The following is a 16,604-nucleotide window of genomic DNA, read 5'->3' as shown; positions in this document are numbered from 1 at the left end:
ATAAAATAAGGTTTGATATTAGGGAGAAAAATACATACTGCACTGCTTGTAATGCTGATAATTAAGGTGAGCTGTGATGAAATTTAAGCCTCTTAGTGGAACATGAACCATCTGGGACAACAATATTGCTGTGAATGTACAGCCCACAAGCATCTGCAGTCATACTGTACCCTTGGAATGCACAGAAAATGACAGACAGAAAACAGGAAGCCAGCGAGAGAGAGAGAGAAAGAGAGAGAGAGAGAGAGCAACCTGTGCCCTTCAGTCTCAGTTAAGGCACAGCTAACCAAGTCTGACAGCTGCCGGCTCCTTGACAATTGGGGTCAGTTAGAGGAAAAGTAGCTCAAGTTTTCATGGCTTTGCAGGAGATGTTCAGGAGCAACTGCCCACCGCAGCATCAAAGGGGATTAGAGGCCACAGCCATCTGCTGCCAGGACAGGCCATGGGCCTTTCATGTCCTTCTTGGAGAGAAAGGCAATCCTTCCGTTGCACAGTTTTAAGTCCCACCGTAGGGGAGGAAAGGTCTAGCTGGGAGGGACATAGCCAATTAGGCCCAAATCAGTGAGAGATAGAAAAGCCAAATGTACACTATTTATAGCAGAGGGATTGTGTTGGCATCTACATATATGGATGCACTCAAAAGGACAAACAAATGTGCACACATATATACAACACCAACACAACAACATTACAAGGACTTTTACATCCTCAACATTTACTTTGCATTAGTGATACCCACTAAGCCAACTTTCCACATAGCCTACCTACATTAAATATACCTTAAACGGTCTAGCTTTTTGTGAAGAAGAATCCAAAATAAATATAGACTTGCACTGAAAAGGACAGTTAAGGTCAGAATCTTATAGAGATTATTGAGATGTAGAAACGAGTCAGAATACTGTAGCATGGTGGGTCTTACATGCTTTCTGTGCCCTGAATCTCATTTTCCCTCTCTTAGACGTTTATTGACAAGCTGTGCCAACATTTTTCTTTCAGCAGCTAATTTGTTTTGGGTCCCGTTCCTGGCCTCCCCCATGACTGTTACCTCAATAGTCTGCTACCTTTCAGCTCAGCAGCTCAGCACTTGACCCGCCGTCGTCGCTTATTTCCAGCGCTCTAATTGTCGTTTAATCACATATCAACCTGTCACTTAAAGAGCCCCTTTTTCAATTGCAGGAATTTGCATATTGTGTGAAACTAATTTCTATCAAAAGCTCTGCTGGCTGGGAAAGCGTTCATCTACCCGGGCTCTCTCTCTCTCTCTCTCTTTTCTCCAAAGCGCCTGATTTTCTCCATTCTGAGCACAGGTTTGTTAACAGCCTCACACATATGGTGACAGGAGAGATAAGGAGCTGAGAGCTCATGACGGAAGGTACTGGAGAAAACATGATGTCATAATGGAGGGGTTCGGCGGGCAACCGCTGGGGTTAATATCACCCTCCACTCAACGGTAATGGCATACATAGGGAGCGCTAGGGAGGCCACATATCCGCTCCTGTCCCTGCGCCTGTGCTGGGATTTGATGATCCTGGCCAGTTTTTACAGAGGGTCCTCCAGAGATGGACAAGTTTAATTACGGAGAGGAGGGAAGCGCTTTGTTCCTCCTTTTATTATATTAATTGATAAAGGGGGCCGGAAGGGTGCTCTTGGGGGACAAGGATGAGGGAGTGTTTTCAGAGGGGTTTAATCCCGTTAGAGGCACCGGTCCGTACCCCAGCCTCACTGGGACCCTACTCTAGCTTTTCACCTCCACCCCACTTTTCTCAATCTTTCTCAGGGCTGTTACTCCGCATGACGGAGCATAATGAAGAGGTCTTTTTTAGGTTCAGATGGGACGAGGGCTGCAGATGCCTCCCTGCTTGAGAGAACTGATCTTACCTTGTACTGCTATTATAGAAACATATTTTACAGATAAAATTTGCATCATTAACACTGCATAAAATTAGTTGAGAAAACTTAAAATCATCAATGCAGATTTTTAGGTTCTATCAACTATTGCATTAAAAAGTGTCCTTTCACACTTCTTTGTATTTGTGACTCAAAAGGTCCTATAAACTGAAAAAAAATATATCATTATCAGTATTTTCATTTCACATTGTCTCAATTTTTACCTTTCCAATATTGAATATTTGGTTACGTTTTGGTAAAAATAGTATGTTGCTCCAACAGCCAGTCTGAACATTCATAGAAGGAGGACTTAAATGAACTCAAGCACTGTCAATATCCTTAAAGTGCACACTTCATGTACTAATACACACTAAGCTAGTCTCAGCCCTGATGCGTTGGCTCATTGAAGGGTTCATCTCAACCTGACCAAGCTCGTGTCATTTTTTTTTTTTCAACAAGGAGTCAAGATGTCTCAAAACTGTCAAATGCATTTTCCACAAAGCTGAAGAGAGGGACAAGAGGGAGACGGGGAAAAAACCTCGCACGCAGACATACGCACCGACACGGACTCACTCGCGAGGCTGTCAGGTAAATTAGATCTGAAAGCTGACAATTTCTGACCATATTTCCTTGATTATTTCGAACAAATGCACACCAGCCGCTCTAAGGAGATTAAAGTGACATAAAAGTCTCAAGTGGGAGGAGGGAGGGCAGAGAATCCAGGTCACCCCCATTTGTCCCCCTGCCTGACAGCAGCTATATCGCTATCCAATCCAATAAAAATCCCCCCTCCTTTTGCTTTAATTAATTTTACAGCTAGCTTGCTTAATTACTTTCAATCAAAATCCTCTTGCCATCACAAAATTAGAAATGGTTCAACTCCATTAGTCTAAATTCTTCATTTACATACACAAAGACTGTCAGCTCTTGCTAAGCAAACGGCCTCTCGTCTGATGAGATTGTTTTTTTTCTTTCCCTTCACTCTATCTCTCTCTCCTTCCCTGCCCTCTCTCTCTCTCTCTCTCTCTATCACTCGCTTTCTCTAATCATAAACATGCTAAAGGAGTGGTAGAAATGTCCAAAACGAACTTTCAAAACTGACTAGATGCTGGGTTGCCTGTACAACTAGTTGACTAATCAAAAGTCCTATAATTAAACTGATTTCAGGTTCACCTGATCTTTTCTAATGCGGGGGCATTTAAATAAAATGAGAAGAGCTTGACAGAGTGCAATGGAATAAGAAAGAATGGAGGGGTCTTCAGAAGCATTTTTGAAATTAGAACTATTATTAACTTAAAAATGCACTAATTTAAATTATATCAAAATTAAATTAAGTAATTAAGTTAGCCAACCTCGCCTTTCAACTAGTCAACTATCCATTGTGAATTATTCTTAAAAATGAAAGTTATTTTTCAAATAAATGTTACTTTGATCACTATATTTATAAAAAGAATCCTGACAAAAGGTATCACAATTTCCACAAAATATAAAGCAGCACAAAAGTTTTTTTTTTTTTTACAATATTATAATTTTTTTTTTTTTTTTACTGTATTATTGATCAAATAATTGCAGTCTTGGTGAGCATTAGAGACTTATTTCAACTTGACATTAAAGTTATAACAGGCTTGTACAAAAAAGTTCAGTAAATCAGTCATTTTGCGACTTTTCACTTCTTGTTCCCTACCGACAAAAACTGAATATGCACAAAAATCTTTAACCAAACCGTACTCTTTAAACAGGAACAAAAAATCTGCCTCAAACCGAAACAAACGGTCCTTGTATCAAACAATGAACTCAGCAATTCACACTGTGAATAAATAAATAAATAAACTTTTTTATTTTTTTATTTTCTGAGATTATCAGTTTATTGCATTTTTCTACCACTTGGAATTATGTGTTCACAGATTTTAATGAAAAAATGTAGAAGGTTAAATGTAAGGAAACGATGTTATAATGAATTATTTTTTAATAGACAGGTGGCGAATCAAATCAGTGCAGTATGGTGTGCACTTATACACCCAACATGGGTCTCTTGCCTTTTAGGACGGGGCCACACAAGCAAAAATCAACTACCGCAGTTTCAACGTGATATTCATAGGCCAAACAATAATTTCAACTGGTGACGCGTCCTCTCCATCACACTCAGTGCCCAAGGCCTGCACATCAACAGGAATTAAGGACATGCAGACACAGTTAGTGGGCTGGCTATGCATCCACCCCCAGTCCTGCTTAAATAACTAGGGCCCTGTAATAATGACAAAATCAAAGCAGGCCCTTGCTGGTGCTATGGACGTCCCCGAGCATCACCACTCAACCCTAATATCCACACACACACACAAAGTGCTGACTCTCGCATGGCACGTTTTGTTTGCCCTCACTTTCCTTGACCACACGCATACAAAGCCGCAAACACTCACTAACTGAAATGAGCTTTGATCTGTTGTCTACACGCTAAACATATTATCTTTCAGCTGCTTGCCTCACGCGCTGTCCTCACTGGTGATGATGCAGAGGGAAAGTGACTTTGGAAAAGACTTATTTGCAGGGTTTCGTTTCAGAAGGTTCGTGACACTGAAGAAATCAGGCCAGGGAGCTGCAACTGTTTCCTGTTTGGATGTCCTGACTGGGACATAAAACCCAGGTCTGGGATTTTTAAAGTCAACCTGTACCCCTCTATCATGTCCTTTTTATTTTGCCCCAAAAAGATTGGATAAATATGATAAGACGAATTTCCAAATTCACATATACTGAAATCAAATGTTTAGTTTTGTTAAAAAAATGTGTAATCATGATGGATAAAAATCAGCATTTTTCCTCATTAAAGATCCTGTTTTGCTCATAAATGAACATAAAAAATTATAATAATAAAAAATAACAATAAAAAACACTTATTAGTTGCTTATTAGCATGCATATTACTAGAATATTAGCCTTGTATTAGTGCTAATTAAGAACATATTAATGCCTTATTCTACTTGACCTTATTCTACATCCCTAATCTTACCCAATACTTAAACCTAAACCTAACTTATTAGTAAGCAGCAAATTAAGAATTTATTGAGAGAAATGTCGTAACAAGTGTTACCTATTCTAAAGTGTTGCCGAAAATCTTTTAACCTTTCCATTTACAACATCAGGAGACAGTGATGGAGGAAGACCCTGAAGGAGGGGGGCACTGGGTCTCTGTTGGCTGGCTGGTGTTGAGCAGCAGTTCTGCATCCTTCAGAGTGCCAGCAGTGCTTCTTTACCAGCCCTGCTCACTTGGGCTTAGCTAATTCTGTCACTTCGCTCCACGCTGCCCACGCTGAGCCTCTTTTAACAGCTCCTCAGCACCTCCACTGCTTCCGCTCTCCTGCGCTCCTCCTTAACGAGGGGTCTCTCGTACCAGCCGAACAGTAAGTGGGAGCAGTGCCCTAATCATAGACCACCAGTCCACTTTAGAGAAGCTAAATAACTTGTCTGTCTGTCACAGGATTTCCTATCTGCTCATGCAAATCTACACCATGACAAATACTATAGAGAGAGAGAGAGAGAGAGTTAAAAACTATTATATAGATAGATAGACAGATGCTTCTAAATGTAAAAAAAAAAGAGTTTAATGTGATATAAATATAAAATAATTATTTAAAAGAATGGGTGAAATGTAAAAGTGTGCCTTCGATGATCAGTGCAACATAAGTCACTTTGATTAAGAAACTGCATAAATGCACAATTATAATATCAATATAAAAGAAATTCAAAAAGTTATAAATATAAATAAAAAAAGTTTTTCAAATAAGAATCATGTTCCTAAAGAATTGGTGCTAAAAAATAAAACCGATATGGCAGCTGAACAAATTGCTATTGTTTAATTGTTCTAAAGATTGCGGAACGTAGCGTGTTGAGAAATAATTGTTATTCCAAAGAAAGATTATAAAATATTATTACATTCAAATCATGCAGTGACACCGCACGCTGCAAAATAACAGCACAAAGGCACATTCATTACACGCACAAAACAGCATAAAGACAGAAACATAAACAGTGAACTGGAGAACTGTCCCCTCATTGTTCATCTGACTGCACATACATAGAAAAACAGTGTTTTCCCTTTATCCGATTATTTAATGAGAATGGGAATTTGCCCCAATTCCCTCATTTTACAATGTATGAGATGCTGAACTACACAAACATGCAAGAAAAAAAAAAAAAAAAAAAAAAAAAAAGTTTAAACCCCAGGCTTTCCCTTTAAATTTCCCAGACACTCATTGTTCGGAAGAGTTTTGGATGATTTTAGCCGTGATTTAATGTAGCTTGTTAAAGAGTGATGATGTCTCTAAATCCACCACATTCACCCAAAATGCCTCGATGAGATAATCACGGGTGACGTCTGCGAAAACACTTATTATATTCGCCCATCGCCTGGCTGAAGCTGCTAAAACTCATCAGCGTTATTCCCTATTTCTCTCTGGGAACGAGGAGGGGGGAAAAAGGATGATCTGAACTTTGAGGGAAAACTAGTTTCTTTTCTTTCTTTTTTTTAAAGGGACAGGGCTTTTTCTATAAAGAAATGGGCTGCTTTATTGCTTACTGAATGTATTTGTCCGATCCTCTATGAACAATCATACAACTTTGAAACGTTTACCTTTTACAAACAGCTTGTTTTTCTGAATGCTAATGCTGAATCCTAGGCTCTTGTCCCTGTTCTGGTGCACATGGGCTTTACCAAAGTCCCATAAAAGGGCTTGGAGCTGACAACTCAGCACTAGAGATAAGAAAAGGATCAACCTGAGCCTTTCTCATAGCTTAATTTATTTTAAATCCTGGCTCTGTTTACCCAGCACAGGCCAGCAGCCATTGTCGGACTACACCTAGAGAAACAAAACACTGCTTCAGTGTGGCACCTCTGTGAAACTAGTCAGGTATTTATATGGATACGTCGATAATCTCACTACATGCAGGGGCTACGGCCTGAGTTGTGAGTCTGCTGGGTCGAGGGCAGTGGCTCCTTGTAGTGTAAGTTAATAATGATGAGCGGCTCTCTGGCAGTATGTGATGGGGAGGTAAGGTCCTAATCCTCCAGCTCGCCCCCACGGGGGCCAGGCCTCCACCCGGCCCCTGTTTATCATCGCAAAGAGCAGCGCGGTCGAGGGAGGGGAAGCGCAAGGCACTTGGGCCGCTCACGTCAGGCAGGATATCTTCTCCGATGCGCCAGCACTTTAACCCGGCCTGTTATTAAAACTCTAATCTGTTAAACATGTCAATGTTAGCACTTTTAGCGTGATTAATAAAGCGAGACTCCAGAGTGCTGCGCAGGCCTTTCTGTTGCCTTAGGTTGTTTTGTTTCATGTGTTTGTTTTTTTTTTATTTAAAAACATATTTTTCTTTTTTGCCTCATAAACAGTTTGAATTATCTACCTTGCACATACATAATACATTTTCTGTTTGTGTGCACCTCACGTCTCTCAGCTTTTGAACCTGAAACTGAAAATGTGTTACCCTGAAACATAAATATTTGACACTGAGTCGAAAAAGGTTTCCAAGATGCTAGTTTCAAACTGGCTTTATAGAACCTGAAACAGTGTATGTGCTTGCAGAGAAAAATAGGGTGATGCACAGCAACGGTAGTGAGGCGGAGGGGGAGACTTAAAGGATGTGATTTATCTGAGCTTGATTGCGTGTTAATCGAGGTTACGTGTATTAAGTGGAATCTAATTGGAACAGACACTGGCAGCCTGACAGATCGACATGATGCAGATGGATTGAGAGAGAGAGAGAGAGAGAGAGAGAGAGAGGTGGTGAGTGAGTGAGTGAGTGAGTGAGTGAGTGAGTAAGTGAGTGAGTGAGTGAGAGAGAGAGAGAAAAGGAGACAGAAAGTAAGAGAGTGACAGCGGTGAAGCAAATATGAAACTACTTAGTGGTGCTTTCCAAAAAGAAACACAGGAATTTGTACTTAACCTGCTGGAGTTACACATAAAGAGTCAGAAACTTCAATAATATGAACATAAAATTAAATTACAATATACTTTATTTACAATTATTGTAAATTAACAATGTGTGCATGTTACTGTAAAGAAATCAAATCAAAACATAACTTCGTAACTTTAAACGACTTCCTTGCATGATAACATCACTAAGACCACTAGGTGTGTATTACACCCACTTTCCATTATACAATCACTTCTCAATGGACAAAATAAAATAAAAATGTACTCATAGAATGTACTGTTTACATTTAAAAATGCATCATATTACAGAAGGAAAATTGCTATTTATATTGATTTTAAAAGGCCCACTAAGAATAAGGAATATCACAGCATTTTTTTTTTTTTTTTTTATGAGAGCCTGGCAAGTTCTCTGGCCCTTCTAGAAGACACAACTGCACCACTCCATTCTGTCATGTGCACTGCACTGCCTCAGTTGCCACAAACATTCATTTATGCTTTATTGGAAACAAGGAAAAAAATATCCTCCCCTTCAAAAAAAAAAAGTCCCAGCTGCTCCAGTACATCTCACCTCTGGGAGCCAACTGCCCATGTGTACTCAACTAACCAGCTTTTTCTATCCCAGAAGACAACTGGTTTGAAGGCCCTTGCTTTAAATCCGAAGCATTCACCGTACGTCTGAGTGCCCTTTGCAATAGTCAAAAAAAAGGCACAAGAGCCACACCTGTTGTGCCAAACAACTGCTCTCTGAAAGGCTACACAAAAACGTAACAAATTATACCAACAGAAAAGGAGGGGGTGAAAAATATCTGTAGCCGCATGCCAAATGCCAACGGGAGGAGGTGACTTTAAGGTTTCTCTCTCAAATGAGCATGTGGACACAAGCCTGTTAACAGATATCGATTCCATCGGGTCTTGCACTCAGAAATGTCATTTGTAGTCATCTTTTATCACAACTGTGTTCGATAACAGGCCTGCGTTATTAACAGCAGCACATACCCGTCGTGGATGACTGTGTCCATTCGCATCCCTTCATTTTGCACTCGTTCTTGCATGATAATTACACAACTGATGATGTGAATGATATCATTTTGTGCTGTAATCTCAGATTATTTCACATTCAGTCAACCCCCCAAAAAATGATAATAATTATTATTGTTAAGTTTTTAAATATTTTTTATGGCGCATGTAGGTGGACAAACAATGGATATATTATATTATATATAATATATATATATATATATATATATATATATATATATTGCAAATTGTAAATAAAATAAATAATATTGTTTTACATGAAAATACTCTGTTTTATAAATAAAATTTCGTACGTTCTTGAATCTTTACTGAAAAAACAAAAATAGGTATTGAAAGCCATACAGCATTGTTTAGTGAAGACTAGCGAGAATAAACCCTCACTCATCAACACAAAATGCTCAAATCACTCTCGACACAGTCCCGTCACAGTGCTGAGACAAGGGACTGAGCTACTCCTCTCCTCCTTTGATTTGATGCATGCTGACTGTTACACTAATGGCATTAATAAGGACAAAATTACTATTTTGAAACACTGACTTTTCATCTTCCTAATCTGTCTGGCCATGTCCCTGCCCCCAGCCCTCCATTACAGGACCTGCGGACGGGTAGCCTTCCCATTGCTCGGTATGCCATGCAAATTGATTGCAACATTTTGAGAGGCCAAGAAGACTATGATCATTGAAATTTGACCCTCAGCTATTTTTAAGTGTTTGATTGAGATAGCAACTCATCCAGTTCAGCCCAGATTGTCCAGATAAGATTTCTCTTACTCGGGATATTCTTCTTAAGCGTGGTAGAGGCCAGCACAACCGTGCACTTGGCTTGTGAAAAATGCAGAAATGCAGAACACAAATAAAGAAATATGGATATATATGTATTGTAATGTGCAAAGGGATGGGCTGGTCATGCTCTGCTAAGCTTTGAGCTCTAACATTGAGAGAAATGACACAATATGATCAAGGACATGAATTGCTCATTGATTTTTAGCGCCAGCTTAACTATCCATTCCAATTGATTTTAGCCCGGCCGGGTTATGCGAGTTATGGCACTTTTAATGCATCTTTCTGTATGGCAGCTCACTACTGACAGAGAACAAATTTCCAAGGCACAGGAGACAGAAAAAATGTTGATATGTAAAACAACTTGCCAAAACATGTGAGCTGTTTTCTCTCTATCTTTTCTCTCTCTTTAGCCCTCTCTCGCCCAGTTCCTGGTTGGGAAATATACACATCATAAAAAGTGTACTTCAGTCTCTAATTATTGGGATATGTCAGTATTTTCACCTGAGAAAACCTTTGCTGATTACAAAACAGAGGCATAGTGATATAACTCTGCAGAAGATTGAATTACAGCATATAGCTCCTCTTTGTGAGCCAGTGAGAAAGTGCAGAACATTCTAGGTGCACAAGAACCAAATAAAACCTTTAATGCCTCAACATGCACACCACATACAGTATACATTTCAGGCTGAGAATATACAGAGCCTGCTTACCAGAAGTGAATCAAGTTTCCACCAAACATGTACAGAGAATGTGGCCAAAATGTATATGTAAATGCTAAATATTCTACATAAAAACAGCATTTTTTCTTTCAAAATCATGGAATAAATTCAAATTTGTGGATAATTCTTGATATATCTCTTCTCTATCAGCGGCACAGTATTATATCATTTGCATCAATTATTAATTAAGCTTGGGTTTAGTGAAATAAGAGATAATGTGAGACATGTGATCCAATAGATGGGCTAAATGTCATCTGTCACAGAGAAACACGTTAAAATAGAGGCTCACTTTCCTGTGCGGGCTCAGCTTTCACCCCGGGGACAGGAGATTTCTTTTACTTCTGCAAAATACCGCTTTCAAATATCACAATGTCTATTACGGCACACTCATTTCAGCCCTATTGGTTCAAGTACCTATTAAGTTTGAAGGACATTTCGTTCTGTTTTCAAGCAGGGTTCAGATTACAGACCGAACTGAAACCCTAAATTTCAGAACTAACATCTTCCTCTCTCTCGTCCCACCTGAGACATCATATCTTTTCATTTCCCATACTATGCCAGTGGCCTCATGAGACAGGTTTAATGCGGATTTGAGTGCAAATGGGACGTGGCGAGTGTCTTTCCAGCACGGCGAGTGGAAGTAGCCACCAGCGCAGTGTCTATAAGAGTGTCAGAGTGTGTGGGTCAGGATGAAAGACAGGCTCCCTGTTAAAGCTGCGAGAGCTTTCAGTCATGCGCTTGTTTCTCTCGGCCTCATTCATGCTGTGGCCGTTGAGAGCAAACAGCACATTGATTCATTTCCACAGGATGACAGGCTGTATGTGGGAAACATGCTTTAAATGTGCTACTGTATATATGATGTCAGCAAAAACAGAAGTTAGTTAAAACTGACAAATCCTCCACACAAACACGTGCATACATTGTCAATAATAATGTAATATGAAAATAAGAAAATTATTAATATAATTAATCATTTTAATATACATATAGTGCATACTAAGCTACAGTATTTATATCGCAAGCTTTAGTAATAATAGTTACAACATACATTTAAAACAATAGAAATGTATAGAAGTAAATGTGTGTGCAGAACAGTAGACTCAGACTCTTCAAATATTTGCAATACTTGAAATATCTAAGATATTATACAATTTAAATATTAGAATGCATTTAATGACAGTTTACAGTAACTTTGGCCTTTTTATCGCTGTGTTCTTTCACAGGCACACACACCTTTTCTGAAAACACAAACAGCTATAATGCATGAACTCCCTCCAGCATTATTGACGATGTGATAATTCTCATTTGAAAAAAGCAACTTTGCACTTGTGCATGTGCTTTGCATGACAGCATAATTACAATATTTCACTTTTCCTGTTGATTCACTCTATTTGTGCACAGCAATGATAGAGCCAGCACAAACCGTCTGCCAGTTACAACAGCAATGAGACACGTCATGGAAAACTTTATGATCTCATGTTCCTGTTAATCAAGGTTTGAAAAAAGCGAAGTCCTTCACTCCTATTTACCTAAACCAGCTCACTTTGTGTAGCATTATTTTATGGGTTTGTTGTTCTAGCGTGAGGTATTATAACTTTGCATTCTTTCCCAAGGTCAGCTGCTGGCGTGACACACACAATATTTGCTTATGGGGCTTTTCAGGTCAGTTCTATTATATTTACATAAAATAATTTTTGATAAGGGATGTAAAAGACCTATAAAACTGTACCATAAATGGGAGAGGTGAAGTTGAGAAAAAAGTACAAAAGATCAACAGGTTGGTTTTTTTTCCTTTTTTTAAATCTTTTGACACGTTGACGTTTTTGCACTGAACCTTGCTGGGGAATGCATCTAAACTAGGCCAACCAAGTGGGCACCAGCTCTTGTTTCTACCCAAAGTACCTGTCTCTTATCTCTACAGCTCTATAATCACTTAACAAAGACTCGGGCATTTGCACAAATTAAAACATCAATAATGCACGAGTGCTTTTCAGTTTCTGCCACACACACACCCCAGTGCTGGGGCAACAGCACTCTCTCAAAATGTGCCACGCTTTCGCCCTGAGAGACCTCAAATCCAGTATGAACCCACACCCCCTTGACTCGGAAGGGGGGAATTAAATGCAATAGACGATTGGGGGAGGGCTTATTTTTTAAGAATGAGAGAAATTGGTGCTTCAGTGTAAACAGCCAACACCCTTGAGTGGCATACTTCCATAAACAACATCACCACGGCATGGCCACTGTTTGTCATTAGCGGTCTCGCTGCGAATACAGACACAGCTTTAATTCAGGCCTGGGATTCTGCCCTATCTTTACATATCTAAATCGGCAAAGGCTAGTCTCTTATTTACAGGGATGAGAGCGACCAAACTATCATAGTGAGATGAAATATTGCATGTTAAATATGCATAAAAGGGGTCAAAACAAGTCCACTTTCAGAGAAAAGGAAGAGAGGAAAGTGTGGAGGAAAAACATGAAAACGTAAAGGGTCTGAAAACGGAGCCAGGAGGTGTTCCATATGAGACAGTCCATTAGGACATGAATCTTGTACCCGTCTTCATGTACTATCCACATACCTCCCAGAATGTATAGTCTATACCTTAAATAGGAGATAACCATTCAAATACTGCAGGATTTGTAATGTGTGTGCTTGAGCCAAATGTGCATGTTTGTGAAAATTAAACACATTCCTTCTACGGGCAAAAAGATGTCAAAGACTGAATAACTCATACAGACACACACACACACACACACAGTCTTTTAAGCTGATGCATTACAATTAAGTTGCTTTATTTTTTCCCAAAGTACAATACGTTATCTTTTTTTCTAAACAGATTATTTCATGTTCAGAGCTAGTTTATCCTTATTCCCTAGTTTTTTCTCTCTTCCCATTACCCTTGCAAAAATCCCCTTGTTAGCAAACTGTTAAGACAGGCGCTTGGTACACAAATTGCGTTCGACCAAGCGAATTTGTTTTGCAGGGATGACCTGTTTAATCATCTCATTTTCTTTTGCGGACATTTATTCATCTGGTTTCCACGGTTACGGAGAACATTAAGGGGCTACAGTAATAAGGCTGGAGAGTCAAACAGGTAATAAAAAAATTAACGCCATTTTCCAGCAGCCGAGGACGGTATCTGAAATGAATCAAGGGAGAGGGGAGCGCACACGCAGGTGAAAAGGGGCCTCCAATATTTCCAAACAATTAAGGGCCAGGCGGGTTATTTCACTCTGTAGAGAAGCTCAGATGGGCGTCCAATGGACATGACACTTTCAGAACAATCAGAGCTGGGCGGTTTTAAAGTCATAATGTTCCTATATTTATTGTGATACTCTGATTACTTATCAAGACAATCAAATCCATCTTAATTACGATTATTAAAATTTCTTCCATTCTAAGATAAGATTACTGTTTGTTGCAAAAATACAGTTATAGAGACATGTTGTAAAACTATAGATAAAAAAAAATCTATGTATTTAGATAAAATATATAAACATAAAATATTTCTTTGCAGATTTCTGTATCTCAAATACTTGTATTATTATTATTATTATTATTATTATTATTATTATTATTATTATTATTCCTGGCCCTATTTTTAAAGCCTTCCAAATCACTACAGAATGTAATGTCTCTCTCTCTCCCTCGACTTTGACAAATGTTGCCCCTTTGTACCAACCAATGAGTCTGACTATAAGCCAAATATAGAAGATTCCGGCACAATAGGCAGGACAGGTGTTGGAACCCCTCTGAAAGGGTCTGGGCTCAGTAAATGAGACTAACAAAATCCAAATATGGCATTCAAGGATAGCAGTGCACAGGCAAAATAAACAAGCCATTAGCATTCTTTATATCTCCTCTACCTGCCTTATGCTTTCACACAATCCACACATACCAGGGATCTACACCACAGATTGCATAAGGTATAAAGGAAAAAAAGAAGTTGCTAAAAAACTCTGGGCAGACTTGAACAGGTATTTTCATTCTATTTCTGCTGGCTGTGCAAGCCATAACATGGCATTTGTCGTGGTCTGCGCAGTGCTGGAAAATATCTAAATCATGCTGGAACACTATTTAATGAAGGCTGCTTTCAACAACCCAACATGCCCTTTCATTCATTACTCAGTGTGTATGAATAGATGGACATAAAATTGCACAAATAATAGCACACAAGCCTGGTGTCAGGTGTTGTTTGCCACATAGCTTGCACGGGGTTTGACTCATTTCGTAAGTTGGTAGTTCCAAAAATATACACTGGCCGCAAAAAGAGTTTGGACCCTTTTTGACACTTAAAACGTGTGAATGTCACTGCATTAGATAACAAAATGGAATCTGAAAAGAAATGATGCTAGAGATTTTCTTTGAACTAACTTCAATTTTCTGAGACATTTTTGGAATCACTTTTAACCAACTTGTGTCAAGGTGATTTTTTAGTCAATGCATGAAGTCAGTTCCCCTCAAGATCACATATGTTTCCTAGCAAGGTAACCACAAATGTAGTTCATCACTTTAATTATAGACACAGAAAGTGTACATATACTTTATTTTTTTAATACTTTTTCAGTTTATAACTATATTGTTTTATCATTTGAAATCTAATAGACCAATTGATTTAAATCAAAAAGAGTGATTATTCCCATCTATAAAATAAAAGCCAATTTTTTCAGTGCTTTGATACGTATGTATGAATGCATATTTAAAATGCACAAGATTCAATTTAACATTTTGCTGTCTAAGGCAAAGTCATTCAGACAATTTGAAGTGTGTAAAATATTTATAAAAGCATTGAAATGAAACATTTGTTTCTTTTTTTTATCAACATAAAAAAATAAAGAAAATTGAAAATTAATAATCAAATAATACATCAAATAAAATCTAAAGTAAACATTTTTTTTCAGTTGGCTGTATGTCTTGTTAGAATTCAAGCTGAAGCAATTTAATGATGCCAAATCCACACCTGTCATCCAGACGGTTCCAATGTTTTAAAGCAGGCAGTCGGTTTCTCATACAGACCAAGGGTATGAACTAGAACCCAGACTAAAGAGACACCTTAGCCTCCCCCCTTTGGTCTTAACAAAAGTCTGGGGCCAGGACAGAACAGCCTCGAGTCCCAAAACTCCTCTTCCAAAGGCAGAAATCCCCAAAAGTGGACACACAGAAGAGTCTGAAAAAGCTCTAAGCTCTAACCATGAGACCGCCAACTGCTCTGTTAACAGCCTCTTAACAGGTGTGGGTCCAAGAACCATGTAATCCTATCAAGTTACAGAGTTTAAAAAAAAAAAATTCAGTCAAACAGCAAACTCCCGAGCCCCCTTTCGCTCTCTCTTGTTCTCTCTCTCTCTCCGCTCGGTTTAGTGTGTAGGCTGTGACAGAACGCAACAGCTGGGCTTCAGATTTATCATGTACAGACTGTAATTATTGCTGCTGCTGCCTGCTACTGACCCAAGTGAATAGAATGTCACAGGCAAAAGCACACACAACCAGAGGATTCACGGCAGGGGAGGCTTCGAACGCAAGCACCCCTGTTTGCAGTCAATTACCAGAGAGGACAGGATATCAGCTCTGTGGCTCTCTAATGCAAACAATCTCAGAGGAAAAAAGGCAACAGAGAAGGCGTTCATTTCCCTTGGTTATCATTGGGAGAATAATAATAATTTTAAAAAAAGGAGCAAGGATTGTTTTTCAAGAAAAAAACAAAAAATTGCAAATAAGTGAATATTTACATAACCGAGTAGATGTGAGGGAACTTGCTAATTCCACAAGATAAACTTCGAGAGATGAATGCAACATGCACAAGCTGTAGAGATTTGACATAAGACCACCGGAAAAGCAGCGCTCTAATCTTATCGCCAGCCCCACCCCATGTGACCTGTGTGTTTGGGTCCGAGATAAGGAGCTAAAAGACTGCTAGCGCACAGACTAACCATCCATCAGCTCAGGCCAATCGGTCCCTTAACTGCAATCCAGCTGCCGTTCTCCGCTCCTGCCAGACTACAGGAACTGCACTCAGCCGTCAAGAGCGGGTCGCAGTAGCCTCTCTAACAACCCTGCCTGAAACCTGCCTACAGGGTTGTTCACACCTTAAAGACCCCTGCCACATTTAAAAGGATTAGTCGCCACATTTTGTACCGGCTTAATCTTCTTTTCAGACAGCATAATAAGGGAGCGCCGATAAGCGGAGCATGCAAATTTCATTCGAGGCCATTGGAGCTCAAGCTTTCAGACAAACAGACTAAAGTCTTCCACAC

The 16,604-nt window shown here is 39.2% G+C and overlaps 1 protein-coding gene across 4 annotated transcripts in view; it reads right to left on the bottom strand.

The window, feature by feature from the left end:
- The window catches only part of LOC128011446 (zinc finger protein castor homolog 1), a 94,028-nt gene that overhangs the window by 57,835 nt on the left and 19,589 nt on the right, over window positions 1-16,604 (bottom strand). The window contains exon 1 of one of the 4 annotated variants that reach the window (XM_052593815.1): window positions 15,314-15,994. The exons of the other annotated variants lie outside the window; for them this stretch is intronic. Coding sequence (XP_052449775.1) covers window positions 15,314-15,320 — 7 coding nt within the window. The 5' untranslated portion in view covers window positions 15,321-15,994. Of the gene's footprint in view, window positions 1-15,313; window positions 15,995-16,604 lie in introns of those variants that run through there. 4 annotated transcript variants of the gene reach the window in all.

Source organism: Carassius gibelio, chromosome B23 (genome assembly GCF_023724105.1).
Source record: "Carassius gibelio isolate Cgi1373 ecotype wild population from Czech Republic chromosome B23, carGib1.2-hapl.c, whole genome shotgun sequence".
In the NCBI taxonomy this organism is placed as follows: domain Eukaryota; kingdom Metazoa; phylum Chordata; class Actinopteri; order Cypriniformes; family Cyprinidae; genus Carassius; species Carassius gibelio.
This window is presented reverse-complemented; position numbering and strand designations above follow the sequence as displayed.